Here is a 17108-nt window from a genome sequence, read left to right on the forward strand (position 1 = left end):
AACAGAAAATTAAACTGGTTTGGCCTAAGCGATAGAGTAATTACTTTTATTATAAACCGCAACCATTTAATATGTGTTCAAAATTCAGAAAAATATAAGTATAACAGAATTAATAAAAAAAGAGAAAAAAATTTTTTATTATGATTAAGAATTTGAGTTAAGAAGAGTGTTGTGAATTAATTGTACTATATTAGTAAATAAAGCAATGTGTTAGCATTAGAATAAAATATTTCTTTAGTTTTTGAAAAGTTAGTTTGCAAAACCACGGCATGAAGAAAAATAACAAGCTATAAACATTTCACACAGAAAATTCTGTAAAAAGATGCTAGTTTTAAAGGTGCGGTACCTGTAATGCCTGAATATTTTCATACAGCTGTTCCACTGTGGAAGCCCCAATCAATACACAATGTACTGCTTCATTTCGTAAACACCAGGCTGAGAAATAAAACGTTAAACATACAATATCTTCTTTAAACAGGCATTATGCAAGAGCTAAATCTTTCTATTTAATGTCTTTCTTAGGCCTAAATTATTTAGCCAGGTGGACTATTAAAAATACATTATGCAAGAGCTGTTTGAGAAAGGATTTGTAGGGATTGAAATGGGGCTTAACGTCCTATTGTTCTGCTCCTATACTGGGCTAATGAAGACGGGCATACTGCATGCTATGAGGGAAATTTTTCCCAGGCACCGGCACTATGGCCTACTCTTATATCGAATTCCAACTGCCAAAGGCTCTTTTATGTGCACACCAATGTGTACACGGGACCTTGGTTTTTTGTCCCATCCAAACGACTAAACAGCTGTCCTTGTCAGGCCCGTCGTAATGCGCCAATGTCAAGGGGAAACCATGTCGGAAAATCCTAATGAAGATTTGGGAAAGAACAGCAGTAGAAAAAGAAACTTTGTAGAATATCGGAAGCAGAAGGAAGGAGTGGATACAAAACAGCAGCGTTAGGGATGATTGGGGACTGGGGGGGGGGGCGGAGGAATGTGGGGGGGAATGGACAAACAGCGGCAGGACTTACTGTATCAGGAGCGGTGGATTGGGAAGAAAACTGGACAAAATCATCAACAGAAGTTGGGAGACCGGGCAGAACAGTATCAATAGAGAGTGGGAAACTGGGCAGAACAGCATCAATAGAGGATAAAAGACTGGGCAGAACAGCAACAATTCAATGTGGAAGACTGGGCAGAACAGTATCCATAGAGGGTGGGAAACTGGGCAGAACAGCGTCAATAGAGGGTGGACAGAACAGCATCATTTGAACATGGAAGACTCGGCAGAACAGCATCAATTTAACATGGAGACTGGGCAGACATATAAAGTCAATAAGTCTTTCAAGTTATTTAACAATTTGCCACTATTAGAAACGTCTACATAGATTCACCATGGGTGGTGCATGTTTATAGTGTACAGATAAAATTATTTAATTTCATCAACATACCTATCGCTAATTGTGCTATAGAACATCCTAATTTATCTGCTATCACAGCTACTTCACGCAGTTTCGTTTGTTGTCGTCGGCCATCTTCACATAAAATCTTATCTTTTAGCCAGCCATATCCCTGTAACAAATAACGTAATCAGTTTTTAAGGATATAATTTCCCACTCCTGCATATAAAAGTCTCATATCAGGGAACCATTCTTCTGAATATAAACATCAAAGACCAATTACACAGTGTGACACCTGGCATCAAACTATATAATAGAAGTGCAGACAGATATGAAAGCAATTGAATGCACCTTTTTTAGCTGAACCGTTGGGGTGTTTGAGTATAAACATGTGCAGTTTACCTGCGAATTCTATAACTCAGTAAGTGGGTAAATAAACTGATGCACACTTGTTATCATTATATTAACGTTCACCTGTTCGATATCAACTAAACATGCATATTACACCCACATTTTGCACATTTTGCAAGAGATGGGCAGAAAACAAGCTAAAACAAAAGCAAGCAATTTTTCGTACAATCAGGGGACATAATGCATGGATATCAAAAGGAGTCGAAATCTATGGGATATAAACATATATTTTAAGTTTCATCAAAATCAGATAAAAATTCCCTAGTGTGCTATGAGGGAAATTTTGCCCGGAGAGCGGCACTACGGCCTACTCTTATATCGAATTCCAACTGCCAAGGGATCTTTAATGTGCACGCCAATGTGTACATGGGACCTCGTTGTTTCGTCCCATCCTAACGACTAGACAGCTGTCCTTGTCGGGCCCTCCGTCCTGCATCACTGACAAGGGGGAACCACGCCGGAAAAACAAACCTGTATGAACTTTCTATACCAATGCAGGGGTCGAAAACCCTGCCTCCAGGTTAGCGAGCCAGCGTCTTACCCATCGTGATCCCCCACTTTAACTCATTAAAAGCTACTCACCTTTAAAGCTGCCCTGGAATATATTGGAACTCCATCTTCATATTTACCTGATAATATACCACAAGCTAAAGGTGACCAGGTAATTGTACCTATACCTTCAAATATAAAAAATATACTTGAAATACAAAAATAACCATCTATTTAACTTTTTTATGTTGGCATAGCCGTTATTCCTGCCGCAGGGCTCTTGTTCTGATCCTTGATGCCCTAAAGGCTGAGTCACACTAGTGGGTTTATCCTTTAAGTCAAATCCTAGCGAAAATCTTCAAACATAAATCCTCTAGGTTTTTGTGGTCAATTGGTCAATTCACTGGACAAATCCTACGAGAATAAGACCTAAGGATGTATCCGTAGGTCAGAAAACCTGTAACCTATAGGACAAATTTTCCCCGTTCACATGAAAGGATTTAGCTTACGGATATAAAATCTCAGGATAAATCCATTAGTGTGACTCAGCCTTAAGAAATAAAGACTTTTGAACATAAATGTACTGTAGTGTAATTTATGGTCTTAATGTCCTTGTACAGGTGTGGGAGGGGTTCTAAATATGTCCTGCCCTGGCATAGGTGTGGGCTTGGCTTAAATTATATCTTGCTCTGACATAGGTGTGGACAGGGCCAACCTATGTCTTGCTCCAGCATAGGTGTGGGAGGGGCCACAAATATTTCTTGATCTGGCACCGGTGTATATAGGAGGGCCCCAAAATATGTTTTGCTCTGGCATAGGTGTCGGCGGGGCCAAACTATATCTTGCTCTGGCACAGGTAGGGAAGGGGCTTAAAATATATCTTGCTCTGGCATAGGTGTGGGTGGGGCCAAACTATGTCTTGCTCCGGCACATAAAAATCTCACTGTGGTCCTGGTATTGGCCCATTAACCATGAGCAGTCATATAATTCAAGTCTATGATGATCATATTATGGATTGAGGAAGCTCTTGTAAACTACAACACTGTGAAAGTTGAATCTCTAAGAAAATCAGTCCTTAAATGGTTCAAATCAGTCCCGTACTCAGGGGCCGCTGAACAGGGGGGGCTTCGGGGGCTTCAGCTCCCCCACCTTTTTTTAAAAAAAAAAAAAGAAATAAAAAAAAAATGGGTAATTTCATCCCATTCTACATTTATAATAATTATAACTGGCATTGTTCTCGTCATGGATAACATGAGTGGTGAGTCATGGTCAGCTTTTCTTTCGTGATAGCAGGAGGGTTTTGGGTTACTTAAAAATGCAAAAAATCACATCCAAACCCCACGCCGGAAGCTTCCACCGCCTGCGGCGCCTCCAGCAATACGCCCTCACGTCGCTTTGTCCCTCAATTATTATTGTCAGGCCCCCCCCACTTCGGAAATCGCTGCGCGGCCTCTGGTACTGGTACTTACAAAGCTATGATGAATTGAAAATTGTTAACATTTGATATACTCTGCAGATGATGTAAATGGGATACTGTCAAAAGTCAGTACCTGCTGATATCTTAACAAAATTGTTTGGTCGACCTCTCTTCTTTCCAAGTCAGGTTCTGATTTTTCTTAATTTAATTTTAAAAATTCAATTTGAGTACACTTTAGCATGAACTATTATGTGCAAGGTTTGATATTTTTCGAAAAATGAAAACAATACCCAATGCCATTTAACAATGTAATGACTGAATAAAATGTGAAAGATTGTCCGTACATTTACCTATTTTCTGGAATAATTCTGGCATCTGTAATTCAACTTTATCTCGTTGGAATAAATGGTATTCAGCTTGTTCTGCTATAGGTGGAATTAAATTAAACTGGCGAGCAACAGAATATGCTTCCTGTAGAAAAAAACAATGACATTGAGAGAGAGAGAGAGAGAGAGAGAGAGAGAGAGAGAGGTGGGTTTAATGTCCACTGGACACAAACTAGGTCATTTCAGAACTGAAATATAGTTTAAATTTTATTTTAAACAATTTGCTTGTCACTTAAACATACATTATGCAAGAGCTAAAGTTATATAAACTATTAATTAGACATTAATTAACTTATCCATACCATAATCAATTCTCCATGTCATCTTATGTGTCGGATTTTCACTGGATTTGAATCCGATCTGCTGCCCAATGCTCATTGATGATTAAATCCAAAAATGGATAATCAAGACTATGTTTTTTATCGTACCAACTTTAGTAATGATGATCGACGCTAGGCTTAAAATTCAAAAACTCATATCTCGGTTCAGAGTGGATCAATTTTCAACATATTCTATTTACGTTATATATTTTTTAACTATTATAGCGAGAACATTCAACTCTTTATCTAATCTCCCATAATATATCTTTAAAAGTAAAAGATCGAAACCAGATCTTATGATCTAAAGTGCATGCATGTCTAATTCGAACATACAGAGTACAATCACTCTGTCTAAACCAGCTTATAACACTTCCCGTTTTGATTCCACTTTTTTTTGTGTAAACATGCATCATTGTCTATTTGGATTACTCTGCCTCGAGCACCTTATCACACTTCCCTTATTCTATAAAGATTGTCAACCATCTTCGTGTGTAGAACATGATTTGTTGTCTATTTCAAAGATAGGGTGGCCCACCATAAATAAATATCTCCATATATCTCGACAATTACGCCACAATATTTATATATATGCCAAGCCTCAAATCAGTTTCACACAATTATAGTCACTAAATAAACGATCATGTTGTACTTAATAAGCTATGACCATTAATCATGTATAAATAATAGACTGAAAGCTAGAACAAGAAATTGAATTTAGAAATAAGCACGTTAGGTAGCTCAACAATCGTTTTTAAGAAGCTTGTAAAAGTAAAATGAAACTATTGCTAGTATCATGTTCCTGTCTAACCCGAGTGATTCAGAGATATTATTTGTACTAAACCAAAAGATGCCGCTCTTAACGGTACAGTTAATGATAAAGCGATCTAAAAAATGAAACAAACGTAATTTCTAAATCTGCTGTAATAACCAAGAAGCTTAATTTTACTGCTATTCAAAATCGTCAACAATAAATTTTTTACGGCTGTAATAGTTGATAGATTTGTAGAGAATTGCACGTGCCATGGCTATTTATAGTATCATACTGTCAGAAAGTTGGTCTCGGCACTGCGAATGTGCACGCTTCAGTGGTAGTCTCGAACTATCAGCGGTGGACTGTATTTCTGTGAGTACATGGGTCACCCTATCAAAGATACATTATGGGAGATTAGATAAAGAGCTGGCAGTTCTCACTATAATAGTTAAAAACTAGATAATGTAAAGGGGATTTGCTGAAAATATCAGTCAAATTGATCCACTCAAAACCAAGATTTTAGTGATTGAATTTTCGGCCTAGCCTCAATCATCATTACTAATGTTGGTACGATAGAAAACATAGTCTTGATTATCCATTTCATGATTAAATTATGAATGGAAGTCGAACAGGAAATCGGAACCTAATCTAATAAACATCGCAAGCTAGCGATAGCATCGAGAGTTGATTATGGCCTGGATAAGTTAATTAATGTCTAATTAATAATTTAGATAATATTTCAGGCCTAAAAAAAGACCTGCAATAGGCAGATTTAGCTCTTGTATAATGTATGTTTAAATATTTGTGGTGAAAACAAACAGAAACTCACCATGATTTTTGTTTTAAAAAAATAAAACTTACCATGATTTCCATTGGACTCCAGCGTGAGGTTCCCCAGTAAAGCGCCCATCCCTGATTGATAATATGAGTAAAGGCACGGACTATCTCTGTTTAAATAAAATAAAAAGATAGGAGGATTATCATTAAATTACAATTTAAGATGATATTAGCTCTGTATTTTTATCAGAATCCACAAGACTCAACACTTACAATAACATAATAATAAGAGAAAGAGAGAGCGAGGTAGAGAGTTTAACTCCACTCGGAACAAACTAGGTCATGTTGAGACTAACATATGGTTCATTTTTTTCATTTCAATAATTCGTATGCGCATAGGGGTCTTTAGCAGTAGGAGGAAACTAGAGGAATCAGAGAAAACCCACAAGGTTTGACAGGCGACCCCTACTCCTTGTCACGTACAACCGGGGAATCGAAACCACGGCAGATGACTCAGTGATGGGGTTTTATGGTCCATTCAACTCCAGTTGTGTCATTTTTGGACTAACATATGGTTCAATTTTATTTCAATAGTTCTCTTGCAAGTACGTTTTTTAGCAATGGGAGGAAACCGGAGGCCCGAAGAAAACTTGCGAGGTTGGACAGGAGATCCTAGTCTTCATTATGTACAAGAGTGGAATCGAAACCATGCCACTTGATTCAATGACAGACCTTATAATCTAAAGCGAGAGAGAGAGAGAAATGGGGTTTAAAGTCCACTCGACACAAACTAGGTCATTTCGGGACTAACATATGGTTTAATTTTATTTCAATAAATCGCTTGCGCATAGGGGTCTTTAGCAGTGGGAGGAAACCGGAGGACCTGCAGAAAACCCACGAGGTTGGACAGGCGACTCTACTCCTTGTTACGTACAAACGAGGATTCGAAACCACGCCAATCGACTCAATGACAGACTTTATGATACAGCGCGCACGCTAACCATTCAGCCATCCAACCCCCCTGATCTAAAGCAATTTACTTCTCAAGTCTAGCGGGGGATCACATGGCTAAGTGGGTAAGACACTGGCTCGCTAGACTGGAGGTTGGGTGTTCAATCCCTGCATTGGCCGAGAAAGTTCATCCAGATTTTCAGGCGTGGTTCCCCCTTGTCAGTGATGCAGGACGGAGGGCCTGACAAGGACAGCTGTATAGTCCTTCGGATGACACGAAAAACCGAGGTCCCGTGTATGCATTGGAATGCACATAAAAGATCACTTGGCAGTTGGAATTCGATATTAGAGAAGGCGATAGTGCCGCTGCCTGGGCAAAATTTCCCTCATAGCACACTGTATGGCGTATGCCCATCTTAATTACACCAGTATAGGAGCAGAACAGTAGGACTTTAAACTCCATTTCATTTCATTTCATTTCCTCAAGTCTAATGAATAATGTTTTGTTCAAATTTCAAAACTTAAAAATTTGGCACTTTGATTAGAGTAACCAAGTATTATTTTATTTTTTTTTATATTCCCACCTTCAAAGACATGGGAAGCAGAATTTTAATAGAATGTTCAGATTAGTTTGGCCTTGAATATATTTGATAATTTTAAAGCGGAAGACATATATCTTGCCCAATCTATTTCCAGACACCGACATATATTGGTATATAAGATATTTTAGGAATCTTCATGATAAAGCTGTGAATTATGACATCCGAGTGATATAAATATAATTTCATCTGACAGTTTGACACCTGCTTTTTATATTAAATTTTCTTAAAGATACCCTCCTGCATACAAACTGTGTGATTTGATATATTTGGACTAAAAACATATTGAGAGGGAGAGAGAAATGGAGTTTAACGTCCACTCGACACAAACTAGGTCATTTTGGGACTAACATATGGTTTAATTTTATTTTAAATACTTCGATTGCGCATCGGGGTCATTAGCAGTGGGAGGGGCTACCAGGGATTCGAAACTACGCCAGTTGACTCAATGACAGGCCTTATGATACAGCGAGCACATGCTAACCACTCCGCCATACAACCCCCGAATAACATATTGAGACTAATCTATCAAAAGTCCCTCTCAAACTATTTTAATCGAAAGGAACTACCCTAAGCCGTAATATTCTATTTTAAGCATCCTTGTTGGTCAAGTGAATTGATTTATGGAGGATCCATATTGGGAAATGCAAAAAAATAGTCGTACCACCACTGCTTGGGCAAACATTCCCTCATAGTATGGCAGTCTACATTAGCCCAGTTGGTGTAGACATCCGACACTGTCTGGGCATAATTCCCCTTACAGTACACTACTTAGCATATGCCAGTCTTCCCAGTGGGTGCAGACAACCGCCCCAGTCCGGCCAAAATTCCCCTTACAGTACATTACTTAGATTATGCTGGTCTTTATTAGCTCAGTTGCCACTGTCTAGGCAAAATTTGACTTAAAATGCAATATTTGGCGTATGTGCCAATCTTCATTTATGCGGTTGGTAAAGAAAATCAGGAAAAAAGCCATCAAAGTCCAATCTGTACTGAAGAGACACAAAATAAACCATCCGCGACCTCAGAGATTTTAAAGTTATCAAGATGATTACCATGTAGAGATACTGATCACGAATCAATACCAAACATTTCTAATTCGTCTCAGATATAAACTAGGCTAGTCCAGACGACTCACGAATCAATATTCATCATTCATCCGAAATTCAAGAGATCAGGTCACCTACCCTCCATTGGTGTGTGCGAATCAGTTTTATTTGCAAAAACAACATCAACATATTCCAACTGTAGTCTTTCTAACGAGCCTCGTATACCTAGCAAATAAAAAAGATAATGTCTGAACTCTTAACAATGTTACCCTGGCAAGAAACATTATACCATTTGTTAAAGTGAGTTAGGGTATGTAAAATCATTTTAAGAACACTTTATATACAGTCAATAAAGATAGGTTGCCAGACACCGAAACATACGCCCACTGCAGCTAAGTCGTCCGGGGAGTCAACAAGTGTTGTCGCATTTTTTTTTCTTTTGTTAGAAATGAAAACATTTACAACACACTACAAGTAACAACCCATTTGGTTTCTAGTTCTGCCCTATTCTAACATTTAGCATACAAAACATTTAATATCAATTGCCATAATCATTGGAAATAGTTGAAAATTGATCAATATAGGTTTCTTCGTCTCATGACCTTCAACACTGTATTAAATATAAAGTCAATTGGATGTGAACTTTAGTGTCCACAAGATTTTTTTACAGTGATCAAGGGCCATAACTATGGCAGTAATTATCGGAAATCAGGCAGTAATTATCAGAAATCGTTGAAATTCAACAAGCTTTTTCGTCTCCTGACCTTAAACACTGTGTATCAATTTCAAGTCAATTGGATATTAACTCTATAGTGTCTAGAACCTCCATAAGATATTTAATAGGGATCAAGGGCCATAACTCTGGCAGTAATTATCAGAAATCATTGAAAATCAATAGGCTTCTTCAGCTCATGACCGTAAACACTGTGTATAAATTTAACGTCAATCAGATATTCGCTTCTAGACACTGTAACCCGGGTATCGGAAATTGTTGAAAATCAATAGGCTTCTTAATCTTAAACATCGTGTATAAATTTAAAGTCAATTATATATTAATTATATATGCAATTGTGGACCCCAGACTGACAGGGCAACGACAATATATGACCAAATCTTAATGTCTCTTAAAATAGTTGTTTAATGGAATATTTGGAGTGTACTACAAACCCTAACCAGAAACATATTCCATGGACATAGTTAAAGGTAGTAAAGAAAAACTATGTGTTATCAACCCAAAGAAGAATTGATTTTTAAAAATATTTCTCAAATGCAAGATTTGCAGCATACAATTAACAAAAACTAAAAAGAAAACTATAACATAGTACTAAAAGGTAGTTAAGAAAAATTTGGTATCCTGAAAACTTATAAGAATGGCCTTTTTTTTAAAATAGATATTTGGTTAATGCAAGATTTGCAGTGTACAACAAAAGCTCTCTGAATTCTGATTTTCTAAGAACGGAAGCACAAATGAGGGTTATTATCTAACATTGGAAAACAAAAAGGAAGTGATTATGGATGATTTTGAATGACTAAGTAGAAGAGTAATGGATGATTATCTCAATAAATAAAACAATCTGAATGATATTACAACTGGTAATACCTACACAGGACCACCATTATATGGAATACAATTACCATATTTCAACTAGGCTTCTCTAGTCTTTGTTGGTCAAAATGTCACTAAGATATAAACAGATTGAGTTATTGTGTTCCATAGAATTGTTTCCTGTGTATTCAAAAAAAAAAAACAACAACAGAGTAAAAAGTGCATAAGAATTACTTATAATGTAGAAAACTAATTGCATGAGTTACTTATAATCAGTGAGGGGATTTCAAAATTTACTTGTCGGACATTTTGCCGAAAATAAAGGGGCATAACTCTTATCGTTATTTAAGCAGACGAATTCGTACCACAATTAAAAGTCACATGTCAAAATATTCAAATCCCGTACATAATAAAAATAGGTGAACCTCGCTATTTTTCATATTTAATTCCCGTACAGTATTCAATTCATACCACAATTAAAAACCACATGTCAACAAAATATTCAAATCCCGTACGTAATAAAAATTGGTGACCTCGCTATTTTTCACACTTAATTCCCATACGGCATTCAAATTTATGTCAGTAAATGTCCTACAAAATTAAGCATTTTCGTGATATGTTGAATGAAAGCTTGCCGATCCTGCTTCGGCATCAAATTCACAACCATAATATTCCTTTAGAATTACGTGTCTTCGTTTATACGGCAGCAAATGAATGCAGAACTTCCGAAATAGTTAAATCACTTGTAAACAGGCATAGCTAACTTCAGCGAATAACACTCTTTCATAGTCATGACAGAGTGACAGGCAACACTGCAGAATGATTGACGCCTACAAATACGTTAGAATTTCTGCTCATATAGCTATTGGTAGCCCCTCCCCTTTTTGTTATTTTGCTGGGTGCGTACTAGTCTCGGTCACCCAGAAACTCCTAGTTTTCAACATATTCGTAGAATATTTTTCTGGATAATAGAGACTAATAGCCTACGTGACTCATCACATGGCTTCATAGTAAGCACTGCCTAATAATATGTTAAGCAATATTCGTGCCGCGCTCGAGATCAAGGGAAAGTGCCACCGTGGATGAGAATTTCTATATAGATTCTTAAAAGACGTAAAAGATATCGTAGACAAAATGACTGTCCATTGATTTAGGGTGTTATTTACTCTTACGATATGTGACATCTATGATTAGTTTATTATAGATGATGTCGGCTCACATCAATGCGATTAAGATGCCCGACAAATGAGGTGGATTAAAATTATAATCATTCTTATTGAATTGATGAATAGTCCGACAAAAGGAAAGCAATGACTTCTGTTTAAGATTAGATTGATGAATTGTCCGACAAAGGATTAAGTCAGTCAATCAAGGCAGATTAAGTAGTTAAATCAAGGTAGGTTTATACTATAGACGGTATAACACGATAAATACGTTTATCACTTAAATACCTAATAAACCCAGCGTTGAGTGGTAGTTATACACTCAGTAAACTATATTAATTTCGGAATTTTTAATATTATTCACCATGTCTTGATGTCCGATTGGGCATATTCCCGGTCGGACAATTTTGGGCGTTTGGAAAAAAGATTCGGACAAGTCCGGAATATACGGGCAAAATCCCATCACTGCTTATAATGTAGATATCTAATTATAAATGAACGAGATACTTATAATGTAGATAACTATATGTATGAGTTACTTATAATGTAGATAACTAAATGTATGAGTTACTTATAATGTAGATAACTAAATGTATGAGTTACTGATAATATAGATAACTATATGAATGAGTTACTTTTAATGTAGATAACTAAATGTATGAGTTACTGATAATATAGATAACTATATGAATGAGTTACTTTTAATGTAGATAACTAAATGCATGAGTTACTTGTAATGTAGATAACTAAATGAATGAGTTACTTTTAATGTAGATAACTATATGCATGAGTTACTTATAATGTAGATAACTAATTGCATGAGTTACTAATAATATAGATAACTATATGCATGGGTTACTTATAATATAGATAACTATATGCATGAGTTACTTACAATGTAGATAACTAAATGAATGAGTTACTTATAATATAGATAACTATATGCATGAGTTACTTACAATGTAGATAACTAAATGAATGAGTTACTTTTATGTGTAGATAACTAAATGAATGAGTTACTTATAATGTAGATAACTAAATGCATGAGTTACTTTTAATGTAGATAACTATATGCATGAGTTACTTACAATGTTGATAACTAAATACAAGAATTACTTAGAATGTAGATAGCTGATTGCAAGAGTTACTTAAATAAATAAATTGAAAAAAGGGAATGCTAAAAATTAGAATGATTCTAAACTTTGCATATTCTTTGGAAAAAATATCTTGTTAGGAAGTAAACAAAATATGTGAAAACTTGACCGTCTTGAAAATTTTTGAAGTAACAGCCCTATATTATCCTACCTTCTACTATGTGTTTTCTCGATAGCCCCTTTTCTGTCTCAGCCCTGAAAAGTAAGAATTGGGTGAAATCAGAAATATCTCCTGAAATCAAAAGTTTGTGGAGTCAGGAGGTGCAGATTCATACCAAAAAGATAGAAAGAGATTAGGCTATATTTTTTCCAATAATTTACTTGCGCACGAGGAAGAGGATCTTTAGAAATGGGTAGGAACCAAAGTACCTTAAGAAAACTCACAAATCGACAAACATATGCGAGATTACTCGGTAACCCAATCCTAACCCTACTCTTTATAACAGCTCCATTTAATGTGAGAATATGATATGTGGTATGAGATGTTCTTGAAAACTTGACAAAATAATTAGAAATAAAATGAATGAAATGAAAAGGGGTTTAACATACTAATTGTATGCAACGACAGAGGTAGTGAAATGAAATGAAATGAAATGGGGTTTAACGTCCTACTGTTCTGCTCCAAACTGGGCTTATGAAGACGGGCACATGTCATACAGTGTGCTGTGAGCGAAATTTTGTCCGGACAGCGACCCTATGGCGTACTCTTATATCGAATTCCAACTGTCACGGGATATTTTATGTGTACACGTGACCTCAGTTTTTGGTCCCATCCGAATGACTAGACAGCTGTCCTTGTCAGGCCTCAAGGCGAAACCATGCTGGAAAATCCCTATAAACTCGTGGAAGTGAAGACGAGCTTACACCATACAGTGAACTATGAGGAAAATTTTGCCCAGACAGTGATGGTACAGCATAATCGTATTTCATATTCCGACTGTTAAGGGTTCTTTTACGTGCACGCCAACAAGTACACTGGACCTTGGTTTTTCATCCCATCTAAATAACTAGAAACTGGTCCTTGCCAATGAAAAGGGGAACCCATTAGACTCACTAGCTCAAATTTAGATAATACTTCTCTGACAAAATATTTTGATCTCAACGAATAATGGAAGCGATTTCCGTGAAAATTTGACATAACAATAATTGGACTTACTTGCCACCCCAATACAGCTTTGAGGATATAATATAACTCGAGCGTCTAAAAGAAAGAAAAAAAAAATGATGAAATAATTAGAACATAGTGAAACTACAGATTTAAATCTGTAGGTCAAGATGAAATTGATCTGCCTAAACGCACCAGAAGACATAAGTCAGAAATAGAACGACTAGATGATTGGGATACAATGGCGACAATTGATTTCTTGTCTGACCTTTTCAACTGTTTAAAAAATTAGGAATATTGGACTTTTTAACAAAAAGGTATAAATAAATAAATAAATAAATGTACATTTGTGAAATTAAATAGGATTTAACCCCATATTCTTCTGCGCCAACTGGGTCACTGAAGACAAGCCTACGAAATTTTGCTCTTACTAAAGGGTCCCATCAAAATGGGGAGAGAGAGACAGAGAGTGAGAGAGAGACAGAGAGAGATGGGGTTTAACTCCACTCAACACAAACTAGGTCATTTTGGGACTAACATATGGTTCAATTTTATTTCAATAACTTGCTTGCACGTAGGGGTCTTTAGCAGTGGGAGGAAACCGGAGGACCTGGAAAAAACCCATAAGGTTGGACAGTCAACCCTACTCCTTGTCATGTACAAACAGGGAATCCCAGAGAAAACCCATGAGGTTAGACAGGAGACCCACCATCAAAATGACTACCAGGCTGCTTGTCAGGCCCCCTGTTGACATGGGAAAACCATTCTGAAAAAATCTTGAGGAACATTATCGGGGAATGCCAGGATGGAACCGGACCTCCTGGCTAGTGAAATATGGCTGTGAAGTAATTTTCAAATGAATGTAAACCTATCAGACACATAACAAAACTCAACGGCATACCAGAAAAGAATTTAATTGATGAAAAAAAGAGATTCAACATATTTGTTCGTTTTTTTGTGTAAAATTTCATGGTTCCAATTTTTGAAGCAATTTACAGGACTGGACGGTGATTTCTAATTTCTGACTTGTATTCCAATCAGCTTTCGGCAAATAAAGGACACACCATAAAATTGTTTTTTGGTCGATTTTATTTTCTGAAACACGGTGTTGTTAAGGATTTATGTAAAAAATAAATGAACCTACCTCCAAGTTTTCTTTTTTAGGATTTTTCCCAGGGTAACTTCAGCTCTTAATAAAACAGAGAAATATCTACTTTAATTTTTATATAGAGAGAGAAATGGGGTTTAACACCCACTCAACACAAACTAGGTCATTTTGGGACTAATATATAGTTTAATTTTATTTCAATAATTCACTTGCGCGTAGGGGTCTTTAGCAGTGGGAGGAAACCAGAGGACCCGGAGAAAACCCACAAGGTTGGACTGGCGACCCTACTCCTTGTCACGTACAACTAGGAATTCGAAACCAAGCCAGTTGACTCAATGACAGGCCTTATGATACAGCGCGCACGTGCTAACCATTCGGCCAACCCCCCCCCCCCCAATTTTTATATAACTTATTCTAAAATCAAATGTGAATAAGGGCCGTTCTCCGAAAACGCATGCTGAAGTAAAATGAAATGGGGTTTAACATCCTACAGTTCTGCTCATACTGGGCTAATGAAGACGGGCATATGCCATACAGTGTGCTATGAGGGAACATTTTGCCGAGACACCGGCACTACAGCCTACTGATATATCGAATTCCAACTGCCAAGGGATCTTTTACGTGCACGACAATGTATACATGGGTCCTCAGAATGATGGACGACGTCTCTATCCGGAAACGAATCAAAAATAATAAAAAAAAAATTTATAAAAATTATGTGTAATCGATACATTACTAAGACATGAATATAATTCATAATCAAAAACAAAAAAACAGAACAATTTTTAAAATTTGATATCACTGACATCATCTGTTTAAATAATACAAATTCATGAGATGTACAAAGCTGATGGATGCATTTTTATATAAATATAAATATATAGAGATTGAAAAAACAAAATAACACAATTTTTATTTAAAAGGGAGAGAGGGAGAGAAATGGGGTTTAACGTCTGCTCAACACAAACTAACACATGGTTCAATTTTATATCAATAATTCGCTTGTGTGTAGGGGTCTTTAGCTGTTGGAGTAATCCGAAAATCCTGGGGAAAACCCATGAGGTTGGACAGATTGACCTTACTCCTTTGTCACGTACAAGCAGGGATCACAACCATGCTGCTTGACTCAAAGACAACCTTATGATCCAACGCACCTTGCTGTGAAAATATTTGATTTTAATATCCAATATTTAAAGATACATTATGGGAGATAAGATAAAGAGCTGACAGTTCTCGCTATAATAGTTAAAAACTAGATAATGTAAAGGTAATTTGTTGAAAATTTCAGTCAAATTGATCCACTATGAACCGAGATATCAGCTTTGGAAATTTGCGCATAGCCTTGTTCATCATTACTAAAGTTAGTACGTTAAAATGCATAGTCTCGATTATCCATTGTTTTGATTTAATTATCAAGGAGCTTTAGCAGCATATAGGATTCTAATCCAATCGATATCGAAGGCTAGCCTTGACATCGAGAGTTGATTATGGTCTGGATAAGTTAATTAATGTCTAATTAATAATTTAGATAAGATTTCAGGCCGAAAGAAAGACCTGCGATAGGCAGATTTAGCTCTTGCATAATGCATGTTTAAGACACAATGCACATTTTAAAATCAGTATGTGAAATCAGACGCATTTTGTAATGAACAAAGAAAAACATAACCTACCAGACAATGTGGAAAGAATTACTAATGGCCGATTCACAAATGACAGAATAATAATAAAAAAACATGTAGAAACGACTAAGCAGGTATAAATGACTTCAGATCAATTTGGACTGTTCACATATTCCACTGAACGTAATTGAATAGAAATTACAATCAATTTGTTAAAAATTGAAAATAAATCATTTTATATACATCCATATTACATTAATAGATCAATTTTCATATATTTCAAAGTTCCAAAGAAAAGAGTCATAAGCCCTTTAAACCTTGATGGCATCACTGACGTCATCTGTGTAAATAATGATACATCGGTATCTTATGTAAATAATGATATAAAACGCGAGTATGATTGTATTTTATTTATGTTTGTTTATACTTACTTGCCAGCTGCATAAACCTCCGCCGTATCAAAGAAATTGATTCCGCTTTCATACGCCACTGTCAACAATTCTTCTGCAACCTGAAACATTTAATTGAATCTTAAAATAATGTTAGAAGGCTCCACCCTGTACAACATATTTAACATGCACAAGTTCTAATCTAAGAGAGAGAGAGAGAGAGAGAGAGTTTAAGGTCCACTTCACACAAACTAGGTCATTTTGGGACTAACATATTCAATTTTATTTCCATAATACATTTGCACGTAGGGAACTTTAGCAGTGGAAGGAACCGTAGGACCCAGAAAAAACCCACGAGGTTGAACAGGTGACCATACAGGCATACTCCTTGCCCCCTTTTGGGTACATCAAAGAACCCCATACTCTCTCTCTCTCTCTCTCTCTCTCTCAAATGCTGTCTGGGTAAAATATCCCTAA

General features: G+C 36.4%; 1 protein-coding gene across 4 annotated transcripts in view; it reads right to left on the reverse strand.

The window, feature by feature from the left end:
• The window catches only part of LOC126827140 (voltage-gated potassium channel subunit beta-2), a 98917-nt gene that overhangs the window by 15762 nt on the left and 66047 nt on the right, over positions 1-17108 (reverse strand). For 2 of the 4 annotated variants that reach the window (XR_008788750.1, XM_056102268.1), the window contains exons 5-14: positions 16674-16753; positions 14660-14704; positions 13567-13611; positions 12562-12605; positions 8686-8772; positions 6033-6118; positions 4059-4185; positions 2391-2485; positions 1449-1569; positions 347-435 (exon numbers count right to left, since the gene is read on the reverse strand). Coding sequence is in view for 2 of the 4 variants with exons in the window: in XM_056102268.1 (XP_055958243.1) it covers positions 347-435; positions 1449-1569; positions 2391-2485; positions 4059-4185; positions 6033-6118; positions 8686-8772; positions 12562-12605; positions 13567-13611; positions 14660-14704; positions 16674-16753 (819 nt within the window). In the remaining 2 variants the exon portion in view is untranslated. The remainder of the gene's footprint in view (positions 1-346; positions 436-1448; positions 1570-2390; positions 2486-4058; positions 4186-6032; positions 6119-8685; positions 8773-12561; positions 12606-13566; positions 13612-14659; positions 14705-16673; positions 16754-17108) is intronic. The other 2 variants (XR_007682578.2, XM_050556372.2) reach the window with 1 other exon arrangement.

This window comes from Patella vulgata, chromosome 7 (genome assembly GCF_932274485.2).
Source record: "Patella vulgata chromosome 7, xgPatVulg1.2, whole genome shotgun sequence".
Lineage (NCBI taxonomy): Eukaryota > Metazoa > Mollusca > Gastropoda > Patellidae > Patella > Patella vulgata.